The sequence below is a fragment of the Aulonocara stuartgranti genome (genome assembly GCF_965226115.1).
Source record: "Aulonocara stuartgranti genome assembly, chromosome: 9".
In the NCBI taxonomy this organism is placed as follows: domain Eukaryota; kingdom Metazoa; phylum Chordata; class Actinopteri; order Cichliformes; family Cichlidae; genus Aulonocara; species Aulonocara stuartgranti.
The window spans coordinates 35,137,501-35,150,000 of NC_138960.1; the positions used below are offsets into that span (position 1 = coordinate 35,137,501).

At 46.9% G+C, this 12,500-nt stretch overlaps 2 protein-coding genes across 8 annotated transcripts in view; both read right to left on the reverse strand.

The window, feature by feature from the left end:
- The window catches only part of dipk1c (divergent protein kinase domain 1C), a 49,408-nt gene that overhangs the window by 17,067 nt on the left and 19,841 nt on the right, over positions 1–12,500 (reverse strand). The gene's annotated exons all lie outside the window — the stretch shown is intronic.
- Positions 2,816–12,500, reverse strand: part of LOC309714567 (uncharacterized protein) — a gene marked incomplete at its 3' end in the record, with an annotated part of 20,937 nt that continues 11,252 nt past the window's right edge. Inside the window, exons 3-5 of the mRNA XM_082547111.1 lie at positions 7,594–7,664; positions 7,357–7,510; positions 2,816–2,945 (exon numbers count right to left, since the gene is read on the reverse strand). Of these exons, the coding sequence (XP_082403237.1) occupies positions 2,816–2,945; positions 7,357–7,510; positions 7,594–7,664 (355 nt within the window). The remainder of the gene's footprint in view (positions 2,946–7,356; positions 7,511–7,593; positions 7,665–12,500) is intronic.

Here is a 12,500-nt window from a genome sequence, read left to right on the forward strand (position 1 = left end):
TGGATGGATGAATGGATGATGGATGGATGGATGGACGGATGGATTAATGGATGATGGATAGATGGATGGATGGATGGACGGATGGATGATGGATGGATTAATGGATGGATTAATGGATGGATTAATGGATGATGGATGGATGGATTAATGGATGATGGATGGATTAATGGATGATGGATGGATGGATGGATGGATGGACGGATGGATTAATGGATGATGGATGGATTAATGGATGGATGGACGGATAGATGGATGGATGGATGGATGATGGATGGATTAATGGATGATGGATGGATGGATGGATGATGGATGGATTAATGGATGGATGGACGGACGGATGGATGATGGATGGATGGATGGACGGATGGATTAATGGATGATGGATGGATTAATGGATGGATGGATAGATGGATGGATGGATGGATGGATGATGGATGGATTAATGGATGATGGATGGATGGATGGATGGATGATGGATGGATTAATGGATGATGGATGGATGGATGGATGGATTAATGGACGATGGATGGATGGATGGTGATCAGGTGTGAATTTAAACCCAGACCAGGATCTTCTCACAAACCTGACCGTGTTTAATGCCAACTGACAGCAAAATGAAAAAGTGAATGATCCAGTGGAGGAAAGCTAAACTGAGTTAAACACACCCAGCTCCTCACACGATCCAAACTGCTGCCTGCTACAGTCACACGTAAGCTTAAAGTCTGTGAACAGGACGATTATGTGACTGCACAGAGGAGCATCAGAGCGCTAGGAGACGAGATCGTTATGATGTTAGTCCTCTCAGTGTTGCAGAGATCTCAGACTTGGAGCCGGATGCTGCAGAAACGAGATTCACGTCAGAAACAAACTGAGATACTGCTGCACAAACAGCAGCTCCAGCTCAGCTCGAACTTTCAGACTCATTTTATTTTATGTTTGTAGTTCATAATTAACCTGCAGTAAGATCAGTACACTGTCTTATGGTGAACACAGAGTTTCTGATGCCCGGGTTTGATGCTCAGGCAGCAGAAGCATGAATGGTAAAACTGAGACCTCAGAGACTCAAACGGAAACGATTTCATCGATTCTGAGAAAAAATTCATGAGAAGCTGCAGCTGGAGGCTGACTCTGTAAGCGTCCTGCATACCTGAAATATCCACAGCACCTCCCCCACCTCACCTGCATCCCTCAGCTGCTACTCAGATAAAAGCTGTGTGTGTTTATGTGTGTGTGTTTGTGTCTTGATGGACTCAACAGGTGTGGGAGGGGAGCTGTTGAGAGTCAAAGGAGGCTCAGCAATTATCACCCCCCTCCTCCCTTTTTAGTTCCTGCTGTCTCTCTTCACTGGGAATGATAACCACTGTGTGTGTGTGTGTGTGTGTGTGTGTGTGTGTGTGTGTGTGTGTGTGTGTGTGTGTGTGTGTGTGTGTGTGTGTGTGTGTGTGTGTGAGACAGACGGAGGGTAAACTGCTGATGTGTGAAATCACAGATGTAATGTTTGCTTCACGCTGACGGGTCGCTCTGCATCGGTCATGCTTCCAGAGTCCTGACACTGGAAACATTAGAAGCTCTCACACAGGTGTGTGTGGACACTGTATTTAAACTTGTACTGTCAGAGTGCCCTCGGCAACACAAATACATCCAGCCTGATGTCGTGGCGCAGACATCAGATATGATCCATTTGTTTGTGTTTGTTCTGCTTTAAAATGATTTATTTTCATTGAAAGTGCTTTTTATGAATTCTTACTTTCACTGTCTTCACCCAGGGCCCCTCACAGCTGCCAAACATGTGGATGAAAGAGCGACTTCAGCCTGAACCCTGATCCTTCTGCTGAAGCTGGCCAATCACAGGAAAGGAAACTGAAAAATGAGAATAAAACTACGTCTTTCCTCATGAGCTGGAAAACCGAGGGGACAGAGTGGTGTGTGCTGGGTCTCAGAGGCCGGCGTGGTGGAGCAGGATCAGGGGCTTATTGAGGAGCCTCCACTGTGTTTTTTTAGGGTCACACTGGGCACATCGCCATGGTAACCTGTGCTGCAGAAAACCACCACCCACTGACAGAGCGGCTTCCTGGAAAACTGCAGCATCCCTGCTGGAAGAGCCTGAGCACCTCGAGGTGCAGGCAGCAACCGGGCAGCCACGCTCGCTGTGACTGAACGGCGGCACGGAGCATGCTGGAGACACGAGCGCACGTGTGCGTTTGAACGATGCTTCTCCGCACGAAGCTCTGAGATTCACAGCGAGATGCTGCAGCGCTCGGAGCGAGTCGTCTTCCCATCAGGGAGGGAAGGCCTTCATGCTGCGGTGATGTGAGGAGCAACCTCAGAGTCCTATGAGACCATCTGAGTGCAGCGCGCTTTAAATAAATGGCCTGTATTTATATAGCGCTTTACTCGTCCCTAAGGACCCCAAAGCGCTTTACATATCCAGTCATCCACCCATTCACCCACACATTCACACACTGGTGATGGCAGCTACATTGTAGCCACAGCCACCCTGGGGCGCACTGACAGAGGCGAGGCTGCCGGACACTGGCGCCACCGGGCCCTCTGACCACCACCAGTAGGCAACGGGTGAAGTGTCTCGCCCAAGGACACAACGACCGAGACGGTCCGAGCCGGGGCTCAAACCGGCAACCTTCCGATTACAAGGCGAACTCCCAACTCTTGAGCCACGATCGCCCCCATACACAGTTTCTCCCTCTCTGGCTACAACTCTGAACTCCTTCATGTGTTTACAGTCTAACACGAGGCTGAAATCATCGTACACACTGAAGAAAACATCCAATCAAAGCAAAACGCTGACTGTCATCTTTCACCTCGCACCGTCGCTCTGCTGATGTTTCAGCTTCAGCTTGCAGTCGCTCTGCTGATGGTAGAGCTGTGTCCTGTGGGCGTGACTCGTCATGTTGATGACCACCTTCCTGAGCCTGATCTCAGAGCAGCTGAAGCCAGATCACGGAAACACGGAGCGTGCTCAGTGATGGTCATCCTGTCAGTTCTTCCACCATCGTCAGACAGTCAGCGCTAACTGCCCAGCTAAATCTGAGAGTCATTTGCTACAACAACACACACAACAGAAGGCCTACCAGGAGGTGATCAAATGAGAAGCTTCCCACAGCAGGGATGAGTGTGACCGATTGTTTCTCTCACTATGACAAACTGTTCCTGCAGAGAATCAGCTGCTTTATGTCCGCCATGTTTTTACACTCGCCAATTAGTCGCCAGCCTGGAAGTATTCAAGAACATGGCTCAAATTTCAACCAGTGAAAAAGTTTGTTTTCCTGGGTGAAGTGATGAAATGTTAGCTCCTTTAGTTTTACTGCCTCGCAGACACCGCAGATAAATACTTCTTGTTATAATCGTGCCACACAGCGCCTCGCCCTCCATGGAGGCTCTTAACTCCTTCAGACCTCTGTCACCTGTGTCCTTGGATTCAATTTCAGGTTCACACTCAAAGCAGAGCCAGAAAAGGTCTTGGACATACAACGAGAAAGTAATTACCATGGCAACAGCCCCAAACCGCCCCCATTTGTAGTAATAATGGAAGCACTTAAACTCAAAGGGTGATCTTGAGGTTCCTTCCTGCCTCGGCGCCGGCCTTACTCTCACAAAGCCAGAGATTTGAAAACAGCTCGATGGGATCCTGAGCGGGACAAGGATCCCTGAGCCGAGTCCCACCCCCGGACTCGGACATCTGGTCCCTCTGCTCTTATATCTGCTCTAATTCCCTGGATTTCCTCCACCCTACATCAGCTAACACTCTCCAGCTGCCTACAGACCTTCCTGCCCAGTTTAGAGGATCAGATTCCCTCCAAGTGTGAAGAGAAACGTGACTCCTGGAGTGAAAATGAGATCCAGATTCCACTTTTTAAATTGAAGCAGTTATTTAGCCCCATGTTTGAGGTGCACGATCAAACAAATGTATATGACTGTGACGCGAGCTGCTCTGTTGCTTTAGAAATACTTGAGAATATTTATTACTTTTACTGTGCAGGGCGTTTCCCTCTGTAAAAGCATTTGTACTGACGGTGTAGAGTCTGTGAGGTGGATTTTGGGCCTCGGCACTGAAATCTGTCTCCACCTGAAACGACTTGTCCTCCTCGTTGTGAACAGCGCCCCCGGGTACACATTTCCCTCCTCTTCATCATTAGCCAGAGCAGCGTGTGTGCGAGCTGACACACGAGTGCGGTCGCCCACCAACCAGCCGCGGTCTTTAGTGCTTCATTCAGTCAGCACCTATAAAAACACTCACCTGCTCGTTGGCTAATTATGGAGGCTAACTGCTGCCAAAACACTCACGCTGTTAGCGTTAGTGTTAATGGCTCGGGGTGTGTACCTGTAAGTGTGTGTGGTGGGCGTTTATAGTGTGTTGTGGCCTGCGGCTGCCGGCTCATCGGCTGCGAGATCAGCCTACGCTTCCAGCGAGCTGACCCCGAGGTCAGCGGCTCCACCCACGGCGCGTGCATGCATCCATGCCGCGCGCATGCATCCATGCCGCGCGCTCGCAGCGGTGAATACGAGCCATTCAGCCCACACCGCGCTCACCCTGCGGGCTGAAAAAATCACACCATTGTTCTCGGAGTGTTCAGCGTGCTCAGCACAACAGGAGGTGCTGCTTTACACCGCCAGTCTGTGGGGATACTGTACCGACCTCTGACCTCCTGTCACCAGTGATAAATCGCTCGCTGACGCCTTTGTGAGAGCTTTTTCTTTTTTATAAGGCATCAGCATGGGAAGCTTCCTCTTTCTAATATACCACGGTTCAGAGGTCGCGGTTTGCTGCTGGCTTGCACAGTGTTGCTCGGAGGCTGTGGTGCATATAACAGAAACCCAGCAGCAGATTATCAGGGACTTCCTGATCACTCAAAGGTGTGTGTTTAGTTAGACCGAGCAGAGCCACACTGATCTCAGCTGGCACACCTTTGTGGAAGGACCAAAACGTTCATCCTTAAGTTTGCTCGATCACTTCACTTCTGCAGAATATTTTTAATTTGTTCCAACAGTTTCCACTTAAACGCTCCGGGCTCCTGATTCTTCAAAAACCTTGACAGCCTCTGCAAGTTCAGGCAGAAAAAGCTCCTGCGCGACGCGCTCGGCCCGTCACGGCCTCTGGGCTGAATAAACATAGGAATGTCATTAAAGCCTTTTAATGTTCCTCGTGTGTTTGGGCTTTGCTGTTATGGAATGTAATGGTGAGAGCACAACAACAAAGACCTCCTTTCACTAGAAACGAGACCAGAAACTTCTCGTCTTTCTCCGTCTGCTCGCCAATGTCACACGAAGCGGAGGCGGAAGGCAGAATTAACCCAGTGTAAAGTACTGCGCTCACAGCTGACCGCAGCACGAGTAAAGAACAACACAACATGAAATGGATTTTAAGTGAAAGCTGGAAAACGCTGCAGAGATGTGAGGAGGAAACATCTGCACTGAAACATTCAGGTCATGTAAACTTATTAAAACCTGATTAAACAGCCTTTAAACAGGTAGCATTAGTTACTGTATCATTAAAGTCTTTAAGTGTTATTATAATGACAGTTTTGCTTTTATAGCTGTGCAGCTAAAAGAAACACGGCCAGAATGGGAAAAGCAGGAAGAAGATCCGAGCCAGAAATGAAAGAAAAAGACAAAGAACTGAAAAATAAAATGTTGACCATGGCTGTTTATCTCAGGAGGAATCCATAAATTAAGAGGAGTAAAAATTAAATAAAGATCTTGGAAGTTCAAACCAGAAGTAAAAGCCTGCAGTGACATTTAAAACCCGGCTGGCAGACCCCGAGTTCATTAATGATTCTTAATGATTCAGTCTGGAGCTCATTTACCTTCCGTGCTCATTTATTTCTGTCATTAGCTCGGCACGAGGCAGCCACATCAGCTCCCTGGACCGCTCTGCTGCTTGCTGGCTCGGTTCACCTGCTCTGGCGCTACATAAACAAGGATGAGATTCAGACGACAGCGACCGGCGGGCTCTTAATTGAAGCCAGCTGCAGCTTGGGGGGAGCTGAGAGCTGGAAGCTTCCTGAACAGCCACTGGGTGGATGTGATCATTGGTACACATGCAGCAGCTGAATTCAACAAAAACCAAACTACCAGAAGAATACCAGACAGAGCACCAGACCTGCTCCCAGAAACCAGCAGATCCACTGAGATTTAGTGTAATACTGGTTCAGATGGTGTCACAGATCAGGTTGTAGGTGTGGATGTAGCCCTGTGAAGACGCATCGGCCTGATCGTCTATTTGACTGTTTGTAATAATCAAAAAAATAAATCATAAGTCCAAAGAAGGGAACATAAAACTATAAACTACAGAAACAAGAGGTTGGAAACCCACTGAGGTGAAACGAGAGGACACAACGGCTGCATACACAAAGAAAGTGGAAACGCAGGGAGAACGAGACACAGCTGAACTAAATCACAGAAGACGAGACACGGAAAGCAAAAATAAAGGCAAACCACAAGGAATGCAGACTCAAAATAAAACAGGAAGTGACAACTAAACTTGGAGATAACTCACGCATACATGATAGATGTCACTCTGATTTGAAACCAGCCAGCAGTCACCAGTGTTTCCTCCTGAGTGGATTCTGTTGTGACGCATGTTTGTCATTCACACGATGCGACTGCAGAATAAACTCTAACTAACTATCATCATTTCATAATCCAGTACTGTCGGTGTCAAAATCTTAGCTAATGATCCTTCATCACATGCAGGAGGCCTGTGGACACTCACAGTTTATCTCACTGTTGGTCCTTTGGTCACCTCTGCCTTACTCTCCATCTACCTCGTGTGTTTCTTATCCCTCTCTCTGCTTCCTTCATTCTGAAGCTTCATCCCACTGAGCTTTAGTTTCTGCTCTCCTCTGGTTCTCTCCTCAGGTTAGGTTTACCTGTACCTCATTATCGCTCTTCCTTAGACTCATGTCATTATCTCACCTCCCTCATGTTGTTGAGTTTCATTGTGGATTTTATTTTGGACTGGTCTGCAGCTGTGAGGTGCTTTTTGTTCTGTGTTTGTAAACCATTAAACTGCCTTTAACGCCCTTTTGTCTTTTGAACGTTACTTCCAGTAAAAAGCTTAAATAGTAATAAAACAACAACATCAGGTAAGTCTGACAAAAACGGTCCAGCATAAACTCGAGCGTCTGGGGTCAAAGTCCCGCGTTTTAGCTTCTTCTCCATCTTAAAAGGCAGAATCTCTGCTTGTTCTGCGTTCATCACGATACAGCTCTGACCTGTAATTTCAGTGCGTCACACACTGCAGTGTTTAAAAGTTGAGTACTTTTTTGGGCTTTATTTTGGTCCTTTTGTAACTTTGCAGCAGCAGGTTTGAAACCATTTCTCATGGTGCTAACGTACGCAGGCAGAGGTTGGACGCTCAGCGCCCCGGTGATGGTCGCCTGCTCTGACCGATAAACCAACGGTCCATTGAAGTGCGGCGCGGCACCATGACGCGGTCTGTATATCTCTCTCAGTCTGACAGCCTCTGAGGTCGTTAAGCTCTCTGAAGTGCCTGTGGTCGCACAGCGTGTCGAGACTCACTCCGAGTGTCGGGGTGCTTATCGCGAACCCGAAGGCACAAAACTCAGAGCTCACCCTGCCGGAGCGTGCCTTGGTGCTGAATGTAAACAAATCCAATTAAAGCAGACTCGCCGCTGCCAGGACGCCTGCACAGAGACACACTGAACGTACACAGCGTGCACGTTTTCTTGGCCGCCACCTCTGCCTGCAGGCATCGCCTCGCATTTGAAGTACGGAGACAATACCGAACACCAATTACAGAAATATGTCTGAAGGATGTTTCTCTCTTCAGATGAAATATTGTTGACGAGACCAATGACTGTTCCAGATTACACCAACTCACTGATGTGACTCTGAGTTCAGCAGTGTCTAAAGAAACGGAGTAAACTTCAGGTAGTTTTGAATGTTGCATACACGTTTTAGATCACAGAGCTCCATTTTCCAAATAATAAAGTCTGTTTTTAGACTGATTTCTTCTCGTCTGTCTTTCAGTCAGCGGCTGGCTTTAGGTCATCGGCTCTCCTGAAAATCAACTTGCGGAGACTTGAAATCTCTGATGAGGATTTCCTTGTTTTTGTCAAACATATCGGAGCATGGGCATGTTGCAGCAGGCGACTGTTATTAAGACCTCTTCCTCTTTTCTTCAGTTATATGTTGAACTCCTGAGGCGTCTGATTTGTGCCACTTTCATCAACGACTCTTCAAGTTTCCTGGCTGCATACCAACACCCACTGTCGTTTATGTACGACGGACTCTTAAAGGAAATCTGATCTCACCTTGAGATCAAATTCTCCTTCAGTTTTCAAAGCATCTGCTCAGTGACATCTGACAGGTTTTGCTTAAGGGCAGCAGCCTCCAGCTCTTCTGGAGGTACAGTGAGGTGTTTCCAAGCCTCAGACATGAGCAGATATAATCTCTTCAGCATGTTGTGGGATCAGTTCCAGGATCTTCTCCCAGCTGTACACACCTGGAACACCTCACCCAGGAGTGCAGGAGGTCTGATGTAGAACCATTTAAACTGACTGTTTTAAATATAGAGAACTGGTGCCTCCACTCAGAGCTCCTTCTGACTGACCAAGCGCTTCACTTCACCTCTGAAGGGACGACTGGGCCACAGGAAACTATAGAAGTTCAATGACATTTAGCAGCTTAAAGTGAAGGTGGGTGAAAACCTCTGTTTACGAAAAGTTAAACTGTTCAGAGAAGAACGACTTATTGTTGTGGTCACTACCCCACAGGTTGTAGCCACTGGTAAAGGTAGGACCACAGATCCACTGGTAAACTGAAAGCTTCATTGCTACGCTCTTTACAACAGACCAGTACTATGAGACCAATCTTTGCCATTGACAGACCTGTATGAAGGTTAAAATTAGCTATTTAAAAGCAGAAACTTCGTAGTTCTGATAGATCTGGTATTTATACCCACAGGGTACTGCATGTGTTGGCCTTCCAGTAGCCCTAGAATGGTTCAGATGGCACTCAAGTTCAAGCTCTCATCTATTTTCTGTTGCATTTCTCTCAGAGCACATTTGTTTAATATTGGGATCTCCATTAGCATTAGCATTAGCCTTAGCTATTCTTCCAAAAGAAAGCAGACAAAGAGGAAGACGAGGCAGTAACCACAGTCTGCATTAGACACAGCATTCAACAAGTTATTTTAATAAATGTTAGTTTAATTGTTTGGAGTTTGAAAGCATCTTAAACAGAGATCAGTAAGATAAAAAGATTTAATGTAATAGAAATCCTCTTAAAACTCATTTTACCTGCTGACATAGAGCTGCAATACTCGACTGTTCACACCTACATTTGTTGGCTGGATTTTGGGTAACAGTGAAAACAAATAAACCTTTAACGGTTAACATCAATCACATGACTGGTTGACAGTCATGTGATTGATGGTAAAATATTATAGCAGTTGGTGCATCAAAGCAGCGGTTCCAGAGAATACATCATATATGTTTGATACAACCGCAAAAGGTGACGTCCTGGGAATAAGAACAAGTTGGACCGGCTCCTCTTCTCCACTAACGGCTGTGAACGTCACACTACACCCGTCTCTAAATTCTGTTGAGGCGTTTACACATGCTCCGTGGTGTTGTGGTAAGAAAACAAGCGGCGACCTCAGGGGTTAAAAAAATCACTTTGAAATGAAGCACCAAAGAGCTGCAGTTCCTCTAACATCCAGCAGAGGCTCCAGCAGTGAGTCGGTCTCCACAGCCTCCCAAACAGAACAGTTTGGTGTCTATAGATAATTTAGCTTCATGATAACTGTACAGATATTTGCCCTTAATTCATCCTAATTTAATTTATCCTTAAAGTTTGCATTATTAGGGGCGTGGCCTTTGACTCACAGGTGGATGGTGACACAGGCGGCTGTAGCTGCTAGCTTCACCTGAATTGGACCTCTGGACTGTGTTTGTGCTGTTGGAGCCTTTCAGAGGCCAGTCAGAACCTCATAGATTCTGAAATTCTTTCAAAAATAGTGATGTAGTTGCTGCAGGATGGCAGTTTCACTGCAAAATGACACTTGTGCTCAGCAACCTTGGTTTTATACAGAAATACAACCAGTTGGGCTGGTTAGCACAGACCGACTTTGCCAATGACGTTCGGAGACTTTTTGCCTCCCACCGTGTGTGCGATCACCTTGTGACCAAAACTGGTCCAGTACGGGTGTTACAGGTGTTGCATGGTTAATCCCAGCTGGTTGCCACAACTTCTGGCAATCAGTTGCTGAATGCAAGAAAGTTCAATGCAATCACCAGGTAACCACCAACTTCAGTTGTAAGTGATAATTTTAATATTGAGTGACAGAAAATAATTAGCACAGCCCTGAAAAGCACTGAGGTGTGAGAGTTACTGACTGGCATCAGCAGCATGTTTGAATAGAGCCACTCAACTTTCAACACTTCAGTCTTTCTAGGACTGCAGTTTGTACAGGGTGGGATGAGTCTATTCATACACACAACACCTACACACAGTTAATGTATGATTAAAAACATGGGGAGGAAGCCACACATGGAGCGGTTCATTTATGCAGGTGCAGTTTGTTGCTTTAGCATCCTGTAGAGGGCGGAGACTCCACGAGCCGTACAGCAGTCTGACACGAAGACGCAGTCAGAGCATCAGAGCCCCGTCCATCGTTACAGGAACTCTGAGCTTAAAGAGAGCGTGAGGAAGAGACGGGGTGCATGCAAACAGATTCCAAGGGGAACAGCAAAGTGAGAGTATCTGCTCTGAGGTTAGTACGTCACACAGATCAGTTTTATATGAAGCAATGTGGGGGGAAAACACCACTGATGTTCAGCTGAGCCAAACATCAAACACAAAACACACACAGGTGAGTTTTTGGCAGCAGCTGCCAGACATCAGAGCCAGATGCATTTTATTCTTTAGACTGACCTCCATCCAGATTTCACACTTAGAGCTTCTGTTTTTAACCTAAAATCATTTACAAGCTCTGAGACTTCGGGTTTAGGACTGTTTCCTTTAATGTGCCAACTCTGCTGCAGACACTTTGATTTGTCGCAGCAGGACGGTGTGAGTAACCCTCGACTGACCTAATGGGCTCACCTGCGACCTGCTCTTGAATTTTGAATCATGAATCAGCTGCTCCCACATTTGAAGCTGCCAAGGACCCCCTCCTGCTCCTGCAGCCTCCTCGTCCCCCTGCAGGAAGTGTTTCGGAGCCTCTGGTGTATCCGGCCCGACTCGTCCTGACCCCTGTGCTTTTGAGGGTTTGCGGTCCAGCTGTGAGAGCAGGTATGATTTTAAGCTAAATCACAGAAGGAAGTGTTTCAGATCATTGTTGCTTTTCAAACAGGAGCCGATGCTCTTCAGCCTGGAAGGGCTCAGTTGGGTTCATATTCTCGCTGTGATTTCAGCCAGCAGCTAACTGAAAGCAGACTGAGGCTACGCCGCCGCAGTCTCTCCAGCCTCAGACCCATTTCTGCTTGCATGACTGTTAACCACGGCTATGTCATATGTCATGGCTGCATCATCTGAAAGACCATTTTTCGAACAAAGTTTCAGTTTCCACAAGTTCGTCCGACTCCTTCACAATAAGAATCTTCTGTCTACCTAAACGCTGGACTATTAAGATCACTGGAAAACGTTTTAGGATCAGTCCAAAGAGTGAACCTCAAACTTTGCACTGAAATGTCAATCTCACAGAGAAACGTGAAATTAACCATCTTCAGGGAAATGCTCTGACATGACTCAGCAGCTTTAACAGTTTTGCATTTCTGAACATGAAGAATAAGAAATGAATGAAATCCAGTGAAAAAAAGACTCAGAATACAAAATAAAGATGCATTTGAATCTTTTAATGAGACTCTGAAGAGGAATTCATCAGATCCTGAATCGATGACGAGGATCAAAACTTCAGAGCTGATCAAATGCCTGCCAGAGTCTTTTATTCTGAAAATCTCACTTGCTTTGATGCCGAACAGCAGATCAGAAAACTTGTTAGTGTGGATATTGTCAGGCGTGATCAGAGCGTGACACGTTCAAGTTCAGAGGCAGCGCCGGCGTTTGAACCGCCGTCGTTAGTTGCAGTGTTGGGCCAGCGCCGGCTTCAGAGAGAATCGCTGAGCCGCCGCCGCGCTGATGCGGTTCGGGCGGCTTTGTTGGGACCCTGCAGGCCTCCTCGTTGGTATGTGGCGCTCGTCTCCAGCTGAGCTGCTTTCTTTTTAAAGTGTCTGTTCTCTGCTTATCGCCTCCCCCACCCTCTCTACCCCCCTCTGACCCTCTGTTCTCCCTCCTTCTTCTTCTGCAAGGAGGGAGTCTGAATACAGATCAAGAAACTGCCGCGCTGCTTCTCCATCCGAGCCCAGGACAAACACGTCCTCTCATTACACAGCTAAAGGTGTGCAGACATCCACAGCACATCACGTTTGTGCTAAACATAAGTGAGGAAAAGTGCGTCAGGTGGCTTGATTTATTTTAGTCACCAACTGGTTAACTTTAGCAGCGTGTTGGTCGTC